The 17,094-nt window shown below is 40.0% G+C and overlaps 1 protein-coding gene across 2 annotated transcripts in view; it reads right to left on the bottom strand.

Annotated features, from left to right (window-relative positions):
* Positions 1-17,094, bottom strand: part of SPHKAP (SPHK1 interactor, AKAP domain containing) — a 97,445-nt gene that overhangs the window by 10,259 nt on the left and 70,092 nt on the right. For both annotated transcript variants that reach the window (XM_014530195.1, XM_014530194.1), the window contains 3 exons: positions 12,235-12,294; positions 8,893-9,148; positions 3,811-7,576 (listed from right to left, as the gene is read on the bottom strand). In XM_014530195.1, coding sequence (XP_014385681.1) covers positions 3,811-7,576; positions 8,893-9,148; positions 12,235-12,294 — 4,082 coding nt within the window. The remainder of the gene's footprint in view (positions 1-3,810; positions 7,577-8,892; positions 9,149-12,234; positions 12,295-17,094) is intronic.

The following is a 17,094-nucleotide window of genomic DNA, read 5'->3' as shown; positions in this document are numbered from 1 at the left end:
ACCAGTTTGGGGGTTCCCTGGACCGCCTACATGGTACAAATTAGACCTCTAAACATGCATTAGGACAAGCTGTGGTTATAAATTCTTAGGGGATTTTTTTCACCCTCTATCCAGAGCCCTAATCCTGAAATACAGATTTTATTTTTTAAATCATCTCCCTTTGCTTGTTGGTGATTCTTTTTCCTAAATTTACATTGGAGATAACTTCAAAATATGAAGGTTGGTGTCAGTTCTAAGTCTTAACCATTCACCATTTGCTGGAACCGCAGTATAATTTCCCACTTTCCTTTAGCCTTTAGAAAATAAACTCGTATATTACTGAAACTGACAAATGCTTCAGGAGCAGGTGCAGAATCAGCTTTAACTCACCACTTTTGTTTCCAGATCCTTTCATTTTCTGCCCCTGAGATGATGGTGATGATGATCATTATTAATAATAATGTTAAATTCTGTCTTGTATTTAAAAGGATGTTTATTATATTAATCCAGAATTTATAATTGATTCAGAGTGGGAGAAGTTTTCAAGCTAGCTTGAAAATCAAGTCTCACTTCATATGTCTTGCCCCTTATCTACCTTTTAGGTCTCATCTCAAATGCCAGCAGCCACTTTGACAAATTAGTTATTCTCTATCACACTACTCTTTATTTTTTGTCTTGTCACACTCTATAATAATTTACTTTATAAAGAGATTTTTCATGTATGTTGTTTGTCTCTCCCACTGTTGTGAAAGAGCCATGGGCACAGGCACCAAATCTCTATATTCTCCTGCATTTGAAGCCCCAAGGATAGTGCACATTAATGGGTATCAACTATTTGTTGGATGAATACTATTTTTCTTGAAACAAATATAAATGAATGCACAACATAAAATATGTTTCTAAAAAAGTCAGATGATGTTGGTGAGGGCAACATGTGATGTTCAGAATCTTAGTTTGGTGTTTATACTTGTGGTCCCAAACTATCAAAAAGTTAGATACTATTCTTTAATGATCTCAGATAGGGTGGTTGAGTTAAGCACACATTGCTGCCCAGTAATAGAATAATATTTTTTCCAGAAATCAAGAACTGGAATACCTCACGTTATTTAAACTCTTTCTAATCAAAGTATAATTCAGGTATCTGGACAGATGTGGTGGCCTAAAATATAAGTATTTCTATTTGGACATGACTTCCATAATATATTCTGAAGTGGTTAGTTACTCTTTTATAAAATAAAAAAGGAAGTGATTTTTATTTCAGTATGTTGAGATTTTATGAAGTTTTTAGTAAGAATTATGAAAATGTCCCCCAGAGAGTAGCCTAAAAATATCTCCAGGACATGACACCTCCCCACCTCTAAACAGAATTCAGAGGGAATTGAATTCTGTGTTTAGCTATTTTGACACATCAAATTTCATGATAACAAATCCTAGATTAGAAAATGTGATCTAAATATGACTAATTTCTCCTCTTTCAAATCCTAGGAAGTTCCTTTTTAATAAAATCCTCATACTATTCATTTGGGAAAATAATCTCCTGGAATTAAGGCAACCCTATACCCCAACCCAAACAACAATAACAAACATAAAGCAAACATTTATTGAGTTGTAGGCACTTAAGAATCCTCTTATGAAATTATTATATTCCCATTTAAAGACAAGTAAACTGAAGTAGAGAGATGAAGGCACTTGCCCAAGGTGACATGGTTAAAGGTTAGTTAGTGGAGTTCATGTTCTATTATTTATATTGCTCCACAAAGAAAAAATATATTTAACATTTAGTAGTCCTTACATTTTGGGAGCAGACCCGTCTCTTGAATTTCTAAGGCTGATGATTTCACATTTCCCCCCCTTTCATTATTGGAAAACAAAATCAGAAATCCACATCACGAGCTGAGAGGATTTGTGCTTGGGTCATGTGTGTGAGTCATTATATGGAACACAAAGCTAAATCAGTTGGAGGCTTTAATCATATGCTTTTCCAAAATTTCTGCAAGCCTCAAGGTTGTAGCTATTTTAAGCACAATATTAGTGACATTCAAGTAAAAATTGTATAATGAATTTTATTTCACTGTAGTGACAATCACTATTTGATTTGAACCTACAACCATAAATCTTGTTAAACTAGTTCATGAATGTTCCTTAACTAGGTCACCTTTTTGACTAAAAAATCTTAGCTGGTTTATGATGCTGTGTTTAGGATACTTTAAATCAAGTGTTCTCCATTTCCTGCTATCTCAAGTTAAAGTAATTTTAAAGAATTACACATTGGTTCTTGTATATCTTTACCTCTTTGATCACTTTTAAAAATTTGTAATTCACCATACTTCCTAAAGGTGAATACTATGGTAAGTATGGTGCTTCTATAAAACTTTGATGAATATTTTCTATAGCTGGAGAATTACTGATATGTAAGAACTTGTCTTCTTGGTCATCTTAGCCTATTCTTCATTTGGTTTATATTTGTGTTCTTTTGCTTGTATATTTTCATGCTTTCTTTTCTTCAATTTCTTTCAGGATTTAATTCAATTGGAAAGCTAAGTTCTTAGCACTGAGGGATTGAGAATGAAATATTCATATGCATCTGAACCACACACCACCCACACCTTGTAATGATACCTTATAATGATGGGGAACATCAGCACCTAAAGATGAAGCCCTTTAGCTTCGCTGATGAGGGTGGGAAAGTACTGGGGACATTTGAGGGCTGATGAAATGTGATGAAGGCTGCGTTCAACTTGTTTATTGTAACTAACCACTTAAAAATCACAGTTTCTTTGTGCAATGGCACATGTCCCTGAAGAGCTATGCAGGCCATTTCTCCTCCTATGTTTTCCATAGATAGAGCTTAATTTTTGTTTTCTTCTGTGTTTTTTTTTTAACTTTAACTATAGACCAAAAATTATAAATGATACAATGGTCTCATATTTAAGAATCTTATGAATTTTCTGTGAAAAATGGGAGCTGTAAAAATAACTGACAGTTTGTTAAGCAGCCTAAGAGAAATAATTACTTTGCCTCAAATTCAAAATGCATTGTCACCTACATTACAATTTTTCTGAAAAAGAAATTGAAATAACAATACTCTAGAGTTGTTTTGCCTCTAATGCTGCCACAATTATACCATGCATCTGAAGGGCCAGCACTTGCAGGACACGGTGACCTTGCAGAGATTTTCATAACAAGGCAAGAAAGGAAAACTTGAAAGGAGAGGCCTTAGAGAAAAATGATATCAAAATATTTAATGTCATTTTACAATATTAAAGTTTATTTAAATTTAAAATTTTCAAGTAGATTAGTTGGCATATTTTTTCTTTTGCTTGAAAATTGCCATGCATGAATTTTTTAAAGTAGCATACTATGGGCAATTAATTTTAATGGGGAGAACAATACCCTACCTCAGGGGTCCTCAAACTATGGCCCGTGGGCCACATGCAAATACAAATATTGTATTTGTTCCCGTTTTGTTTTTTTACTTCAAAATAAGATATGTGCAGTGTGCATAGGAATTTGTTCATAGTTTTTTTTTTAAACTATAGTCCGGCCCTCCAAGGGTCTGAGGGACAGTGAACTGGCCCCCTGTTTAAAAAGTTTGAGGACCCCTGCCTAGCTCCTCTATTATGTAAATGAATCTCATTTGTTTTAGAAATTAAAAAAAATACTTCCATCTTTCCATTATTATAAGTTCTTCTTAACCCAAGAAAGCCATTTATTGCCTCAGACATTCAGTTCTTACATCAATAAAATCCCTAAGATTTAGAATAAATATGAATTAAGATGCAAACTCCAGTCCCATGCACTCTTATGGAGTCTCACAGATCATTCACTCACCCGTAGTTTTGGCAGTTTTTCTTCTCCGTGTCTCTACCCCTCACCACATCTGGGACTTTCTCATCGTCTTTCAAATGCTCCTCTGCTCCTTCCAGGGGGCCACACTTGGAAAGGTTGTGTTCAGGTTCACCAGCACACTCTTCTCTCTGATCTGTTTCAATCTGAATCAAAGGCACTTCCCTTGAACAAAGTGATTGCCTGGTGTGGTTTATAGAGACACCATCATGGCACAAGGAACTTTCCTTTTTAGAATTGAAACTAAGAGAAGCAGCTTTGCTTGGAGAGGACACTGGGGGATGTTGGCTTTCGGTAACAGAGTCTTTCCTCTGGTAATCAATAGACTCCTGGACAAGAAGAATTGGCCCACTTTGCACTCTGCTCGAAGCTAACCTGTTTGCACACTTGTCCACTTGCAAGGAAGGGCCACCAGAAACAGGCTCAGCATCAGCCTGGGCATCATCCACTATAATTTTGTTCTTCCGCATGAGGGCCTCGATTGAGTTTGCCCATGTCTCATGAATTAACATGGCTGTGATCTGGTCAGTTCCACCTCTGCGATACAAGCAAGAATCAGATTTGCAGAGCCCCGTTGAGGAAGCACTGCTGACTGGCTGTACGCTCAGGAAATCTCGCTGGTTGTTTTGAGCAAAGCCATCTAAGGAGTTGGCTTTGAATGGCACATTCACTGTCAGCCTGGCGCCCAGGGATCTGCCATCTGGCATAGACGACTGTCTGTAATACAGTGGGGATCGCAGAGAAGGTGACAATAAACCAGCCGTCCAATCCTGGCTGCTGCGTCTGGAGAAGGCGTTCTCTTTGCTTTCTCTTTCAATGTCCCTCAGCATGTACCTGTAGAACTCCTCAGTGATGCTCTCTGTGCTGGACTGCTTAGAGGGACAGCTTGACCTCACACTGAGGTGGTCATTTTTCCGGCACACCTGCTGCATAGCTGAGTTCACAATGCTGCTGGCATTCTTGCCTGCATAGTAATCCAGCAGCAACTCAAATCCTCTTCCTTCATTCTCCATCTGATTCACCATGAACCTGGAAAACTCATCGGTGATGCTCTCACAGCTCGATTGCTTGGAGACAGAGCTGGCCCTGCTCACTGGCTGACTTAGGGTGCTCATTAAACCCAGGCTGTTGACATAGGCCCTGGCATTAGAGTCCTCCTCGGCAATGCTTTCACAGCTGGAGGCCTTCAGCCGGTTCCACCTGTCTCCACTCTGTAACCGATTCCGGGGAAAGCTCTGGGCTTGCCAGACGCCGTCCACCATGGTAAACTCTGTCAGGTTCATGATCTTGGCTGCTACTTCGTTTGCAAAGACACTGACAGAATCTTGGGTGTCCTCAAGGTTCATTGACTCGTCCACAACCCTGTTCATCAGCTTCTCTTTAAGCTCCGGGTGCTCATCTGTTTTCCTCTTGATCTCACTGAGCCGTGGTGGCTTGTGTTTCCTCACAGCGGCCCCACTGGCCTGACTCTCCTTCCTCTTCAAAGATCGGCAGGTTAGGTTCGGGGTAACCAGAAACTCGGTCCCTCTTTTCCACGCGCAAAACCAGGGTTGTTTTCCCTTTGAGTTGTCAAGGCAAATTGCTGCGATTTCAGTTGCCATGGAGACAATGGTCTCTGCTAATTCTTCGGCAAAGTCTGTAATGCTGTATACCTCTGTGTGTTTTGCCTGCAGCATGGACTGAGCAGGAAGCAGCAAGTCACTCCCTAACAAAGACAGATTAACTTGAACTTCATTGTTTAGAAGTGAAGCACAATTGTACTTCTCTTGGATGTTGGGACTGCAGCTGTCCTCAGCATCCTGGGAACCGCTGCTGCATTTGGTGGCTACCCGTGTCCTTTCTCCCTCTGAAGAGGCTCTGCATTCATTCTCATTGTGACTCAGTGTCTCATATGGGTTTATTATATCCTTTCCCATGGTTCCTTTCAGATAGATTTCCTTGGAGAATATTTTAGCAGTTGAAGAACCAGGCATTCTGGGACTATAAGACAATTCAGATTGCAGCATGGGGTTCTGGAAGAGGCCTGGCTTTGCTGAACCCTTGCTGTCTTGCTTTGGAGGCATGTCCTCTACAAGGTCATTGATAACAAGACTAGTGCTACGTGGATGAATATGTGGATGGCTGCTGGAGTATTCAGTGGCTTTAGTCCATGCTTGACTAGCAGCCTGATCAGGTGGCTGGTTGCCTAGTTCTGTTTCCCTCCATCCAATGGTTTCCTTAGAAAGGAGAGTGGGGCATTCACCATGCTGTACAATATGGCTCATCTTCTTGAGTGTGAAGCATATCACATTGAAGAGCAGTTGATTGATACTTTCCATTAAGATGTCCAGAGTTTCAGATGAATGCGTGCCTTTGGGGTCGATTCTTTTACTTTGCTGGGGAATTTCATCAATGCAGTGCTTCAGAATCATATTGGACAGAGCATGTGCCAGTTCATTTCCAAGCGCATTTTCTGAGCACAAGATCTGAGGCTTGGAAGCCGTTTCCATAATTCTTCTGTGCATTGATTCCATGAGGTCTCCAATGCTGCTGTAGGCATCAGGCCTTATTAAAACCAGAGCGGCCTCTTTGAACAATGCCTCTGCAATGGCCTCATTTCCCAGCGCCATGCCCCTCCCTGTTGCTAAATTAAAAAGTGGAGGAATTGCTGCAGAAGACACAGCTGCAGACAAGACTCCACTTGAAGCTTCAGGGCACTTCACCTGTCCTGCTTCAGCCAGGCCACAGACAGCGACGGCACTGGCCACCTGAGTCATGCCACACAAAGCAGATGGAAACGAGTATTCGCTGATGGAAGGTTCCTTGAGTACTTGGGATGCTTGAGTGTGCAGTAGGTCGTTGCCACCTGGTGGATGGTTGGAAATAAGGGATTCTTGCTCCATTTTCAGTCTTTCTGTGGCCTGTGGACTGGAAATAGTTCCAATCACGGTGGCTGCACAAGCTAACGCTACCTCTAGAGCGCTCTGGGGGTGTCTGCTGGCATTCTCTCCAGAGGGGCCACCTGAGTTTTCAAAAGAGACTTCCATCTCAGGCCACGTAGAGATGTCAGGCTCAGGGGCAGCATTACTGCCATCGGGACTCTGAACAATGACGATTTTGGGGAGCTCATTCCATGACTGAGGGACCACGATATCTTTTGTGGAACAGCTACGCGGGAGCAGAGCACTTCCTACGGAGACACTGACTGCAGTTTCCTGGGGTAGTGTAGGCTGAGACTGAGATAATCTAATAAATGCATCTTGCAGCACAGATTCTGCTAAATTTGTAGCATACTCGCCGGTTGTGGCTTCTCCATCTTGTATGGGAAGAAGAGAATTTGTTCCATCTTCATGGTCTCCTGGGTCTAACTTGTGGTCATGCTCCATGACAGTGCCATGGGCAGAAGGTCCATCTTTCTTAACCACCTTGGAGAAATAAGCATTGCCTGGAATACAGAGTGCCTGCAATTTTTCCACTTGATCTTTAAAATTTTCTGAATAATAGTAATTGGTGGCTGTCGTCTCTTTCCCCGCAGTTTCACCTTTCCACCCTGATAGCTTAGCTGATGGCTCTAGACTCTGCAAAGTTGTGTCTTCTGCTACTTTTCCCAGAGATGTTTCTGTTTTAATCAACGACATGTGGTATTTGCTAATGTATTTGTCTTCCAAAGTATAAAGTGACTTTTCCTTATTGTAATCCCAGTCCTCCTGAGTGATTTCCTTCAGCTTTTTACTTTCCATAACATTGGCTGAAACATTTATATTCTCATAACCTAGTGAAGAGAAAATGAAGAGCACAATTACTTTTTGAATAGCAGGTTCTCGTGAGCCTAAAATAATTATTTTCTAAAAATGCTTTAAAGCATCAGGTATCCTCCCCACATCCCCAAATAGCATTTGAATGTTTCTTCAAAAAAATGTTTCTTCAAGAAAAATGAATCTGAAAAGGCTTCTGTGCTTCATTATGGAATGCTGCCCAACAAAATGGGTGTCAGTGCAGAAAAGAAGTGCAAGCATTATAGCAGAAGAAGAAGGCTTTTGGGAACTGACAACTAGTCACCATCCTTCAGGGGAAAAGTAAGACCCAAACTGCATTTATAACTTCCAAGTGAGTAAAGAGGGAAGAGAGAGGATGTTTACAGCAGCCTCAATAGTGAGTGTTGTTACAAAAATGTGCTCTGACGTTTTCATAGGATTTGCCCCAGGGTCAGTGACAACAATATCTGGGGTATCCCTTCCTAAGGCTAAGAGTTGGGGAGGGAGTCCATTGTTCACTGACCTCCACTAATAAGTCAATAGAAAGAGTGAATAAATGAGTACTAAGCACTTTTTTGGGTTATTTACTTCTGTCTTCACCATTCGCTCTTTCTAGTTCTTGATTTAATAATCTTGTGTTGTTTTGTACAGTAACATGCTGTACAGGCTTGTAGCCTAGGAACAATAGACTATATGGTACAGCGTAGGTGTGTAGTTGGCTATAACATCTAAGTTTGTATAAGTGCACTATGATGTTAGCCCAACAATGAATTTGACTAACAATGCATTTTCCAGAATGCATCCCCCTCGTTAAACAGCACACGACAACCTCATATCATACTTTTAAATATATTAGTGCTACAGGAACTACTATACTCCCAAGTTATAGATAAGGGCTCAGAAGACTAAACAAAAACTAGATAACTGGCCCCAGGTTTCACAGCTTCAAAGAGACTGTGTTAGGATTCAGGCCAGTCCAGCTCAGCTTCAACAAGTAAGTGGCTTTGATGGAAGACTTAGGGAGGTTAACTTTCCTCCCAGTGATAGTCTCCATCTCTTGGCAGTCAGGAGGATTTCCCTTTGAAACACACACATTTTCATCAGGACACCTAAGGCATCTTTAGAGAGAATGGAGCCATCTAACCATTAAATCTAAGTGCCTCAGTCAGCATCTTCACCAGTTTTCTCATCCTCTTTTCCTCCCAAACTTAGTGAAGATTGGGATGTGTCATCCGAACTGATGTGGCCTGAAACTTTTCTAAAATTGCATGTAGACATTTTTATAGGGTGACTAATTTCAGCATGCACAGTTGTTTTATTGGAGAGTTCTCACCGTTCCTGTATTCTTCCACCTCACTCTCCTCCTCCAGGTGCTCAGATGCGGTGAGAAAGTCTTCCTCGATTGAAGACAGGGAACAGTTCGTGTCATCCTCCACCTTCAAGATGTTTGTGTCCAGGTGGAGCTGCCGCTCCTGAACCAATTCCAGGCCAATCAAAAATTTGTTGATTTCAAAGATGATGCAGTTGGTACTGTTTGATCTGTTCCCCCTTGCACACTGGACCAAGCAGATGTCTGGCAGCCAAGGATACTAAAAGTGGAGAGAAAAAAAGGCTTTTATTAGAAAAAGAAATTAGAAAATCATTGACTCTGACCTTTCTTCTTCCCTCAATCTCTCCTGTTCGGAGTGGGGACCTTTAAAATATTTGGAACATCTTCTAGGCTTATTCTGATGAACTGCTTGAAAAAAATTCAAGTGCTATTTGGGAACACAGAGTACCTAGGAGAAAATTTGACATAGGGGAAAATAGACCAGTTGTACCACATATTTTTGTTCTCTTCTGTCAAAGCAAAAATTGCCCTGGGCAAAGTTAATCAGGTAAGGAAGTCCTTCTTCAAAGCTATTAAAATAGAGGAGAGAGGCCAGAACTGAGTCAGACCACAACTCCACTGAAACAAAAGATGATTGGGTTTTTAAGAGCTGGTGTAGAATTATAGTCTACCTGTGCTCGATAATTGGCTTTGCCCAAAGGAAAACTAAACTTTTTTGTGTCTTCATGATAGGAGACAGTTTTGCAAATTGAAGCAACTCTCACAAAGGCCTAAATTATTTTGTAGGTACCACAGTCCCTATGTTTTCATAGATCAGCAATATTGGGGTAGCACAGCAATGCCAAATCTCATCTTAGTCAACTATTGCCAATACCTGCTGGTTTAGGGATATTCTCAGTTTGGCTGCCTTGTCCCATTAAAAGTTGCTTACCTACTGGTTCAGAAATGGGCACATGACACATGAGAGCTAACAGGACTCAATGAGACTTTTCCTGGGAGCCACCTGGAAGAGACATTCTCTCTTTCTTACTCAACTTGAATCCAAAGGATATTGCTTTCTTGTGAGAAGAGCTTGTCTGACAATGGGGTATACAGAGAGAAAGCAGAAGAGAGGCCACAAGAGAATATGCATATCTGATGACATTGTTCAAATCCCTGTATTTAATCTACCCACTGGATTTTTTAGTTACATGAGACAATGCATTCTCTCTGTGCTAAGTCAATTTTCTGATACATTTAATTAGAAATCCCAACTAAAAGGACTGGTCTAGAAATATTCTTAAAACTGAGGTTTGTAAATTACTTTTGGTCATAATGATTTTGCCTAATATAAAGAGAGGGTATTTAGAGACAGTTCTGTGTTCTCTTTTCAGACAATTAATTTTCTTACTAAGGAAATGTATTATTAGATTGCCTCCGAGGATTTTGTTCTAGTCTTGCTTAACAAATTGTAATGGGCTGTGCGTACATTTTTACAAAGCATCAGGAGTAGAGCAAGAAATAGTGGGTGGGCCTCTGAATTTTTTGATAATTTGAAATACTGAAGAATAAATTATTTAAAAATTTGCAGCAAAACCAAAACCCAAGAAAGGACAATTTGAAGAAAAACAAATGCTTATTATCTTAATCTATAGCTTTCAGTATAAACATATCTTATTTGAGAAAATTAGCAATCTTTCATACAATGTGCCTTTAGACATCTTTTATGTATTTTTCTGTAAGTTGATTAAACACTTTGCATATTTTTATTTTTCTTCAAATAAAGAGTATAATAATGATTTATCTAATAACAATGGACAACAGGGTGTTGAATGAGAACAATAATTCCTACTTTATTTTTAGTAGCATTCTTTTCTTTTGGAAATTTCATTCCTTGGGACCAAGAAACTCTATTTGCATCCTGGGGGCTGCTATCTTATACTTACTACTTGGCTGTTTGGTGCATCCTAAGAACTTAAAAACATCCAGAAAGAAGAAACTCTGGGATTCTGGGACCACATAGTGTGAATTAGAATTTTGGTGTTACTCTTGTAACAGAAGACAATTCTGCCTTTTACTACCCAGCATATTTTCAGAAAACCAAGCTAACCAATCAATGCCTAGTGTGTCTGCTCTAGTTTAAGTGCCAGGTAGCACTATGAACTTGAGTTGATGTAAAGGAAGGTCTGTCAAACTCTAAGTTGCAATATTTCGGAGAAATACAAATGAACTATTAAATACAAAGACGTTCTTATTTTTTATGCTATAAGAGTTTATGTGAGGCATCTATTTGGGGTTCATACTGATATTTGCCAAGAGCCAACCATTGATAACATCATCAGTGCATGAGCACCTCATCAAGAGCCTATACTTCTTACCTGTGAAATCAGTGCCAAAGTATCTACTCTTAGCCATAGCTAAAAACGGCCTCAAATCACTCATATAAATCCCCAAACACCCAGTTCTTATGATGCCAACTTGCTTTGGCATCTCTCTTTGATGAACACTGCTCCATAATCCCATCAAATGAAATCATATGTACGATTTATTTTGAAAACCCTTCCAATACTACACAGATGAATGATATCTGGAACCTACTGGAAAGCTTCAGATGAAGCATTGTCAAAAAACAAAAACATCACAGAAGTCCTGAGTAATTGCAGGTCTACTGTTCTGTGATAATCAAGCTGCAAATGGCATGCTGCTATACATTAAAAGCATTACATTCAATAGTGAGATCAAACCATCTGCAGCTCTGGGCATGAAACGATCATCACACCAATCATTCTTCCCATTGTGTCCAGAGGCTATAGCACAAAGGATGGCATGAGCCTTCAAGTTCCTGTATGTTGTCAAGGATTTACATCAGGATTCTCACAACTTTGGACGATCTTAGAATACGTAGCTGCTGCAGAGTGTGAAACGTTTGAGCTCCAGAGAAGCGTAGGGACTGGGAAAGCAAGGTTGGTGATAAAACATTTGACGATGAAAAAGCAGCAGGAAGCAGCAACCTTGAGAGCCAGAGGAAAGAGCTGGAAAAACCTTGGAAAAGCTGTCTCAGACAGTGCTTGAGAGTGGAGAAGGGGAGAGCAGAAAAGGACACTTTAAGGAAATGGTGGGAGGAGGAAGTGCCTGCTGGGAGAGTAGCTCTGTCTCTTGGGAAAACAAATTTCACAAACATAAGGCAGGCAAATTGCATGGGAAAGTGAAGGAAGGGGGTCAGGGAAATGGGCTGTGATGAAACCATCCAATTAAACAGTCCCCTACAAAATGAGCATCATTTAGAGATGAAGTCCTGTTGGTTCTCCCATCAGTGCAGCCCACCCTTGTAATGAGCTCCTGGAGAGCCCGAGTCCCCAGTGTTACCTGCTGCAGGTGCTCTGTGCTGCACTCATCCTTGTTCACATCCAGGTTCACAAAGCAGACCTGGGAGAGAGGGCAAAAGAGGCAGTTAAGTAAGAAACCTGGCAGTTCTTCTTGAAGAAAGCAGGGATCAGCTGGGGGCAAATGATTTGAGTTTTACACATTTAATATTGTTGATTGAATATGTTATCTTTGGGCTTCTATGCCAACTTCTCTACCCTGGTCATAATTCCCACTGATCCACCAAACGCCCTCTTCCTTTCATGGCCCAACAAACAAAGCAGTGTCTTTGTATTAGAGTCAATGTAACAGTTACAACAAAATCTTCAGGTTTATAAAGGGCTATCGAATCTCATGAAATAGAAAAAAAGACTTGTAATACTCTAGACCTCTGTTTGTAACTGCAATAAACACATCTTCTCATTTCTCTATTTCCTCTTCTCATTTCCTGCTCCCTCTCTCACTTTTAATATAGTGTATGCTAAGTGGATTTCTCTTTGTTTCATGGTTTTAAGTTAATTTATTTAATCTTATTACATAGCTGGCCTCTTTTTAGCCATCTTAAATACATGTCTGAATAGGTTAGAGCATAAAAACAACAGCTACAATCTTAAATAGTAATTCAGAACAATGATAACTTAAATCTCAAACACATCCCATAGATAAAAATGTACTATGGGCATTCAGAGGGAGATGAGAAGAAGAAAACTTAAAGAAAAGTTTCAAGACATAAGATACACTCTTGAGAGTTGGCTAGGATCTTGGTGGGTGGGAAGCAGAAGGGTGTCCCTGGGAGGTCGGGTAGCATGAGTGATACTTGGAGATGGAAAGTTCCACACACTGTAGAGAAGCAGGGAGGGAGAGAGGACTGACTGGAGCGCAGAAGGGCCTGCAGAAAGGGAAGAGTCAGAAACAAGGTCATGCAAGGTTCACGTTACATGTTATCATGGGAATGAGGCTTTATAACATTTTGCTAAAAATCATCCAAAGGTATTTACTAGTATTCTTAACAAGTTGGTTTGGCCATGTAAAACTGAGAACATTAATTATCTGGTTATTTAATCAGATGTTTGGACTTAAGCCCATGCCCACAGGTATATGGGCTTTCTGATTTCAGTAGTTGTTCATGGTCCTGGTTTCTCAGAGTCCATACCTTTTCCTTTGAGGTTAAACAAACACCAAAACATAATAAAAAGATTTTGGGAAAGTCCTTAAAATAGTTCTAGGTTGCTGAAGTGTCAAGACCACTACTTTTTACTCTCCCCAACAATGGGAGATTCCTGGGCTCACAATATCTTTACAGTGTATCCTCAGAATGCTGTTGTTGAGGATAACTAGATGGCCATTTGGGGGAAGAAAGTGGCACCTACACTCTCATTCAGAGGTCCTCTTCCTTAGGGTTATTAAGATGGGTAAATAGGGAGGAAGTGAACAGCAGTTCCTTTGCCAACAGAAGCATAAAGGGTTCATGATCTGGAGTGGTTTCAGGATATTTATATAACAGCAGTAACTTTGCCCTTGGAAAACTGGTTCAATATTCTTTAGTACTCCAGAGCTTTTAATAGCCTGCAACTGGGATGGCAGTTACTGAATTGATTAGACAATTTTCCATTCTCCTTGAAGAAAGGTGCACTACCTTGACCCTGGGTTCTTATTATCTTATATCACCGTGGGAGCGGGCAGAGACTAAAGAAAGGCATCTGTAATAACGACTTCTCTGCTCTCTGATACTGTCTTTAGTTCTCTGAAGATGAACTTACTTTTCATTCATTTCAGGCTGTAATGTGAACTCTGCCTACATTTGGAGGAAACTCTTCACACTTACTAGCTGGGACAAGATGGAAATAAAGCTAGATATAAGCCAACCACTTGCTTATAGTTGGCGCATATCTTTCTTTGGGGATGATCCAGGTTTTTAGGGTCTGATGTACATACAATTTTGGGAGACCCTCTTTAAGAGAAAGAAAAACAAAATTGAAAATTCTAACTTAGGTGTGAAAGTGAATATTCATTTCTTTAGAAGGAGAAAAGAAATGGCAACAAATTTCCAATACAAAAAGGCTGAGAAATACTGCAAACATGACAACTTCCGGAAAAGTGATATTTTAACCCATCAACTGCCAAAATACCTCTGCAATACTTTCCCCTTACATTTTAGCTCTATAATATCTGTCTCTTCATATGACAGCAGCTTTAGATTTTCTCTAAAGGGAATAGAAAGATAATCCAGTCTTATTGTTGTCTGCATATTTTTTCAGCTTCACAAACCTTTGCTGATAATATCTTATACATTTTCCAGGTTGATGACAAATTTAGTGGGAAATCACTATAAAATTTCTTTGATATATGGGTTGTTATAGGCATACCTATTACTTGTAATACAGGTTTCTGCTATACAAATGTATGAATGTGGGTTGATTCTTTTTTATTGATTTCCATTTAAAAAAAGAAATAAAACACAAATGATGTAGTTAGTTATTATTTTCAATGCTGCATTATCAAGTAAATTTCTTCCAGGAGAGAACCCAATCTTGAATTTATAATTTCACATGTCTGGTGATATAATTCTCCACAGGCTAGTTTCCTTGTTTTCTCTCTACCGTCTATATTTCTTCATATATTTCTGGTATTGGGGATAGTAGGACATGCTTACATTGCAAAGTCATCTCTGAGCTGACACCTTCATGCCTCAATGTCCGGTTGAGTTGTCCATGGTAAGAGTATTTCTGGAAGCCAACCCGACATGTGGATGGCTAGCAATCACTTAACTATCCATGGAAATGCTCTCAAGTCACATGAATATATTCCATAAAAACACAATGCCAGTCAATTTCCCTTAAGAGAGACCTCACACGTGTCTGTGGTCACTCCAACGACTCTCCATATGAAGGAAGGTAAGATATAGTGGGAGTCTGAATGCAAGGAAACAGTTGCAGTTAAAATATCTTCCTTTCGAAAAATTTACAAAAAACTTATGACCATGTGGACACATTGGCCAACCCCGTTCCCCAGGTCACTGAGAATGGAGCTTGTGCACCCGAGGAGCCTAGACCGTTAAACTTTAATGATTTCACAGTCAATCCACATTGTGGTAAAATGGTCCTTGTGATGGAATTGCCCTCTGTGTATGTTCACTCTTCATGATGTTGGGTTTTTTACTTGAGATTTAGGTATGCACGATGCATCCACTAATGCTGAACCCCAAGTGGAGTGCAAGACAGGCCTTTGTCTAGAAGCACTGGGGAATGGAAGGAGTGGGGTAGAGGTTGTGTGTAGTTTAGTGAGAGGACTTAGTGCTCCCTCTCCAAGGTGTACGGTCTTGGTGCTGGTGCTGAAAAGACAAGCAATACGAGGTATTGTTCTTACTCTCAGGGAGTTCTGGTATGTCTTCAGGCAGAACACATTGCTATAACTATGAAAACATTATTAAGTATCACAGGAGTGACAGGTCTGCATGCTGGAGGAAGTTGGGAGAATGAACTCAATCACATTGGATTTGCAGAGAAGGCTGGATATGAGTGAGGTGAGCTTGGAAGGCAGGCAGGACAGCTACAAGAGCAGAAGAGGAAAAATGGCACAAACAATAAACGGATGACTGTTCCTGAATCAGCACCTGCTGAGTAATGATAAGAGGCTCTTTGGTCAGCATGCGGTGAGGAGAGGGAAAAGACAGAGGCTGTGAAGTCCAAGGCAAGAGGCACCTCCTAGAGGTATTCCAGAAGTGAGATCAAAGGTAAGAGCAAAATGCCTTTCTTTCTGCTCAATGAAGACTCTGGGTGTCATTCAGTTGACTTTTTAAAGAGTTGGATGAAACAAGAAATCATAATTCCATGAATCTTCCCTGTGCAAGAAGAGGGGAAAGACCGGAGGGTTAGAATGAGATATGTCCATCTCTATAGGAGGTTATAAGGAAACTCTTGGCAATGGGAAATTGAAAATAAGTGTCTGGAGGTCAAGGTGAGTGTCATATGTCACTAAAATATTGAAGCGCAGGAGATTCTGCACTATGGTCCTCTGGTATATTGAAAGGAATGCTTAGGTTCTGGAGAGGATGACTTGAGCAGGGAGGCTGAGGCTGTATGTCTGAGACACCAGCCACTTGGGGATGAGGTTAACGACTCTGTGTTGACTCTTCACCTCAATCTGAAGTGATGCCATGGAGTTATCTATACACTTGAAACTAATATAATATTGAATGTCAACTGTAACTGAAAAATAAATAAGTAAAAAAGTACTTAGGTTGACTTCTTTGTCCTATGAATAAGGATTTGCTAAAAAATGGGGAAAGGCAAAATTTGAGACCCATAACCAGTAATAAACACACATAAAAGTTTTTAATATTTTTCTTGGAATGGAAGCTCCTTTCTCTTCACATAAAAAGCAGTTCGTGTTGTGCCTGCACACAGCCTTGCTTCGACCATCTGCAGACATGCTCCGCCAGGGCCACGACACATCATCACCCAGAGAACACACACCCACTTCCTTGCCTCCTGAACAGAGCTGATTTGATGTCTGCACATCACTTTTACATTCAAATGGCTCCCTTTTGTCATTATGGTTTTAAAATAAAATGCTTTCGGAATAACTATCACTGACAAAACGATGCCGCTTTGTGATTTTGACTTTCACATAATCTAAAAGTCCAAAAGTCTTCAATGTTGTTATCTATACATAGTAAACATTTTAATGTACAATTATTTATTTTACTTGTAAGCCATTTTCATAAAAGAGAACCATGTAGCCATTTTTAAAATTTCATAATGAAATTTTATTAGATCGTGATATTCTATATAATAAAGGCCTAATATGCTAAGTGTTTGACCGTTTGACCATTCGACCAGTTGCTATGATGTGCACTGACCA

Source organism: Myotis brandtii, unplaced genomic scaffold (assembly GCF_000412655.1).
Source record: "Myotis brandtii unplaced genomic scaffold, ASM41265v1 scaffold727, whole genome shotgun sequence".
In the NCBI taxonomy this organism is placed as follows: Eukaryota; Metazoa; Chordata; class Mammalia; order Chiroptera; family Vespertilionidae; genus Myotis; species Myotis brandtii.
Note: the sequence above shows the minus strand (reverse complement) of the source record. Positions and strands in the feature narration are given on the sequence as shown.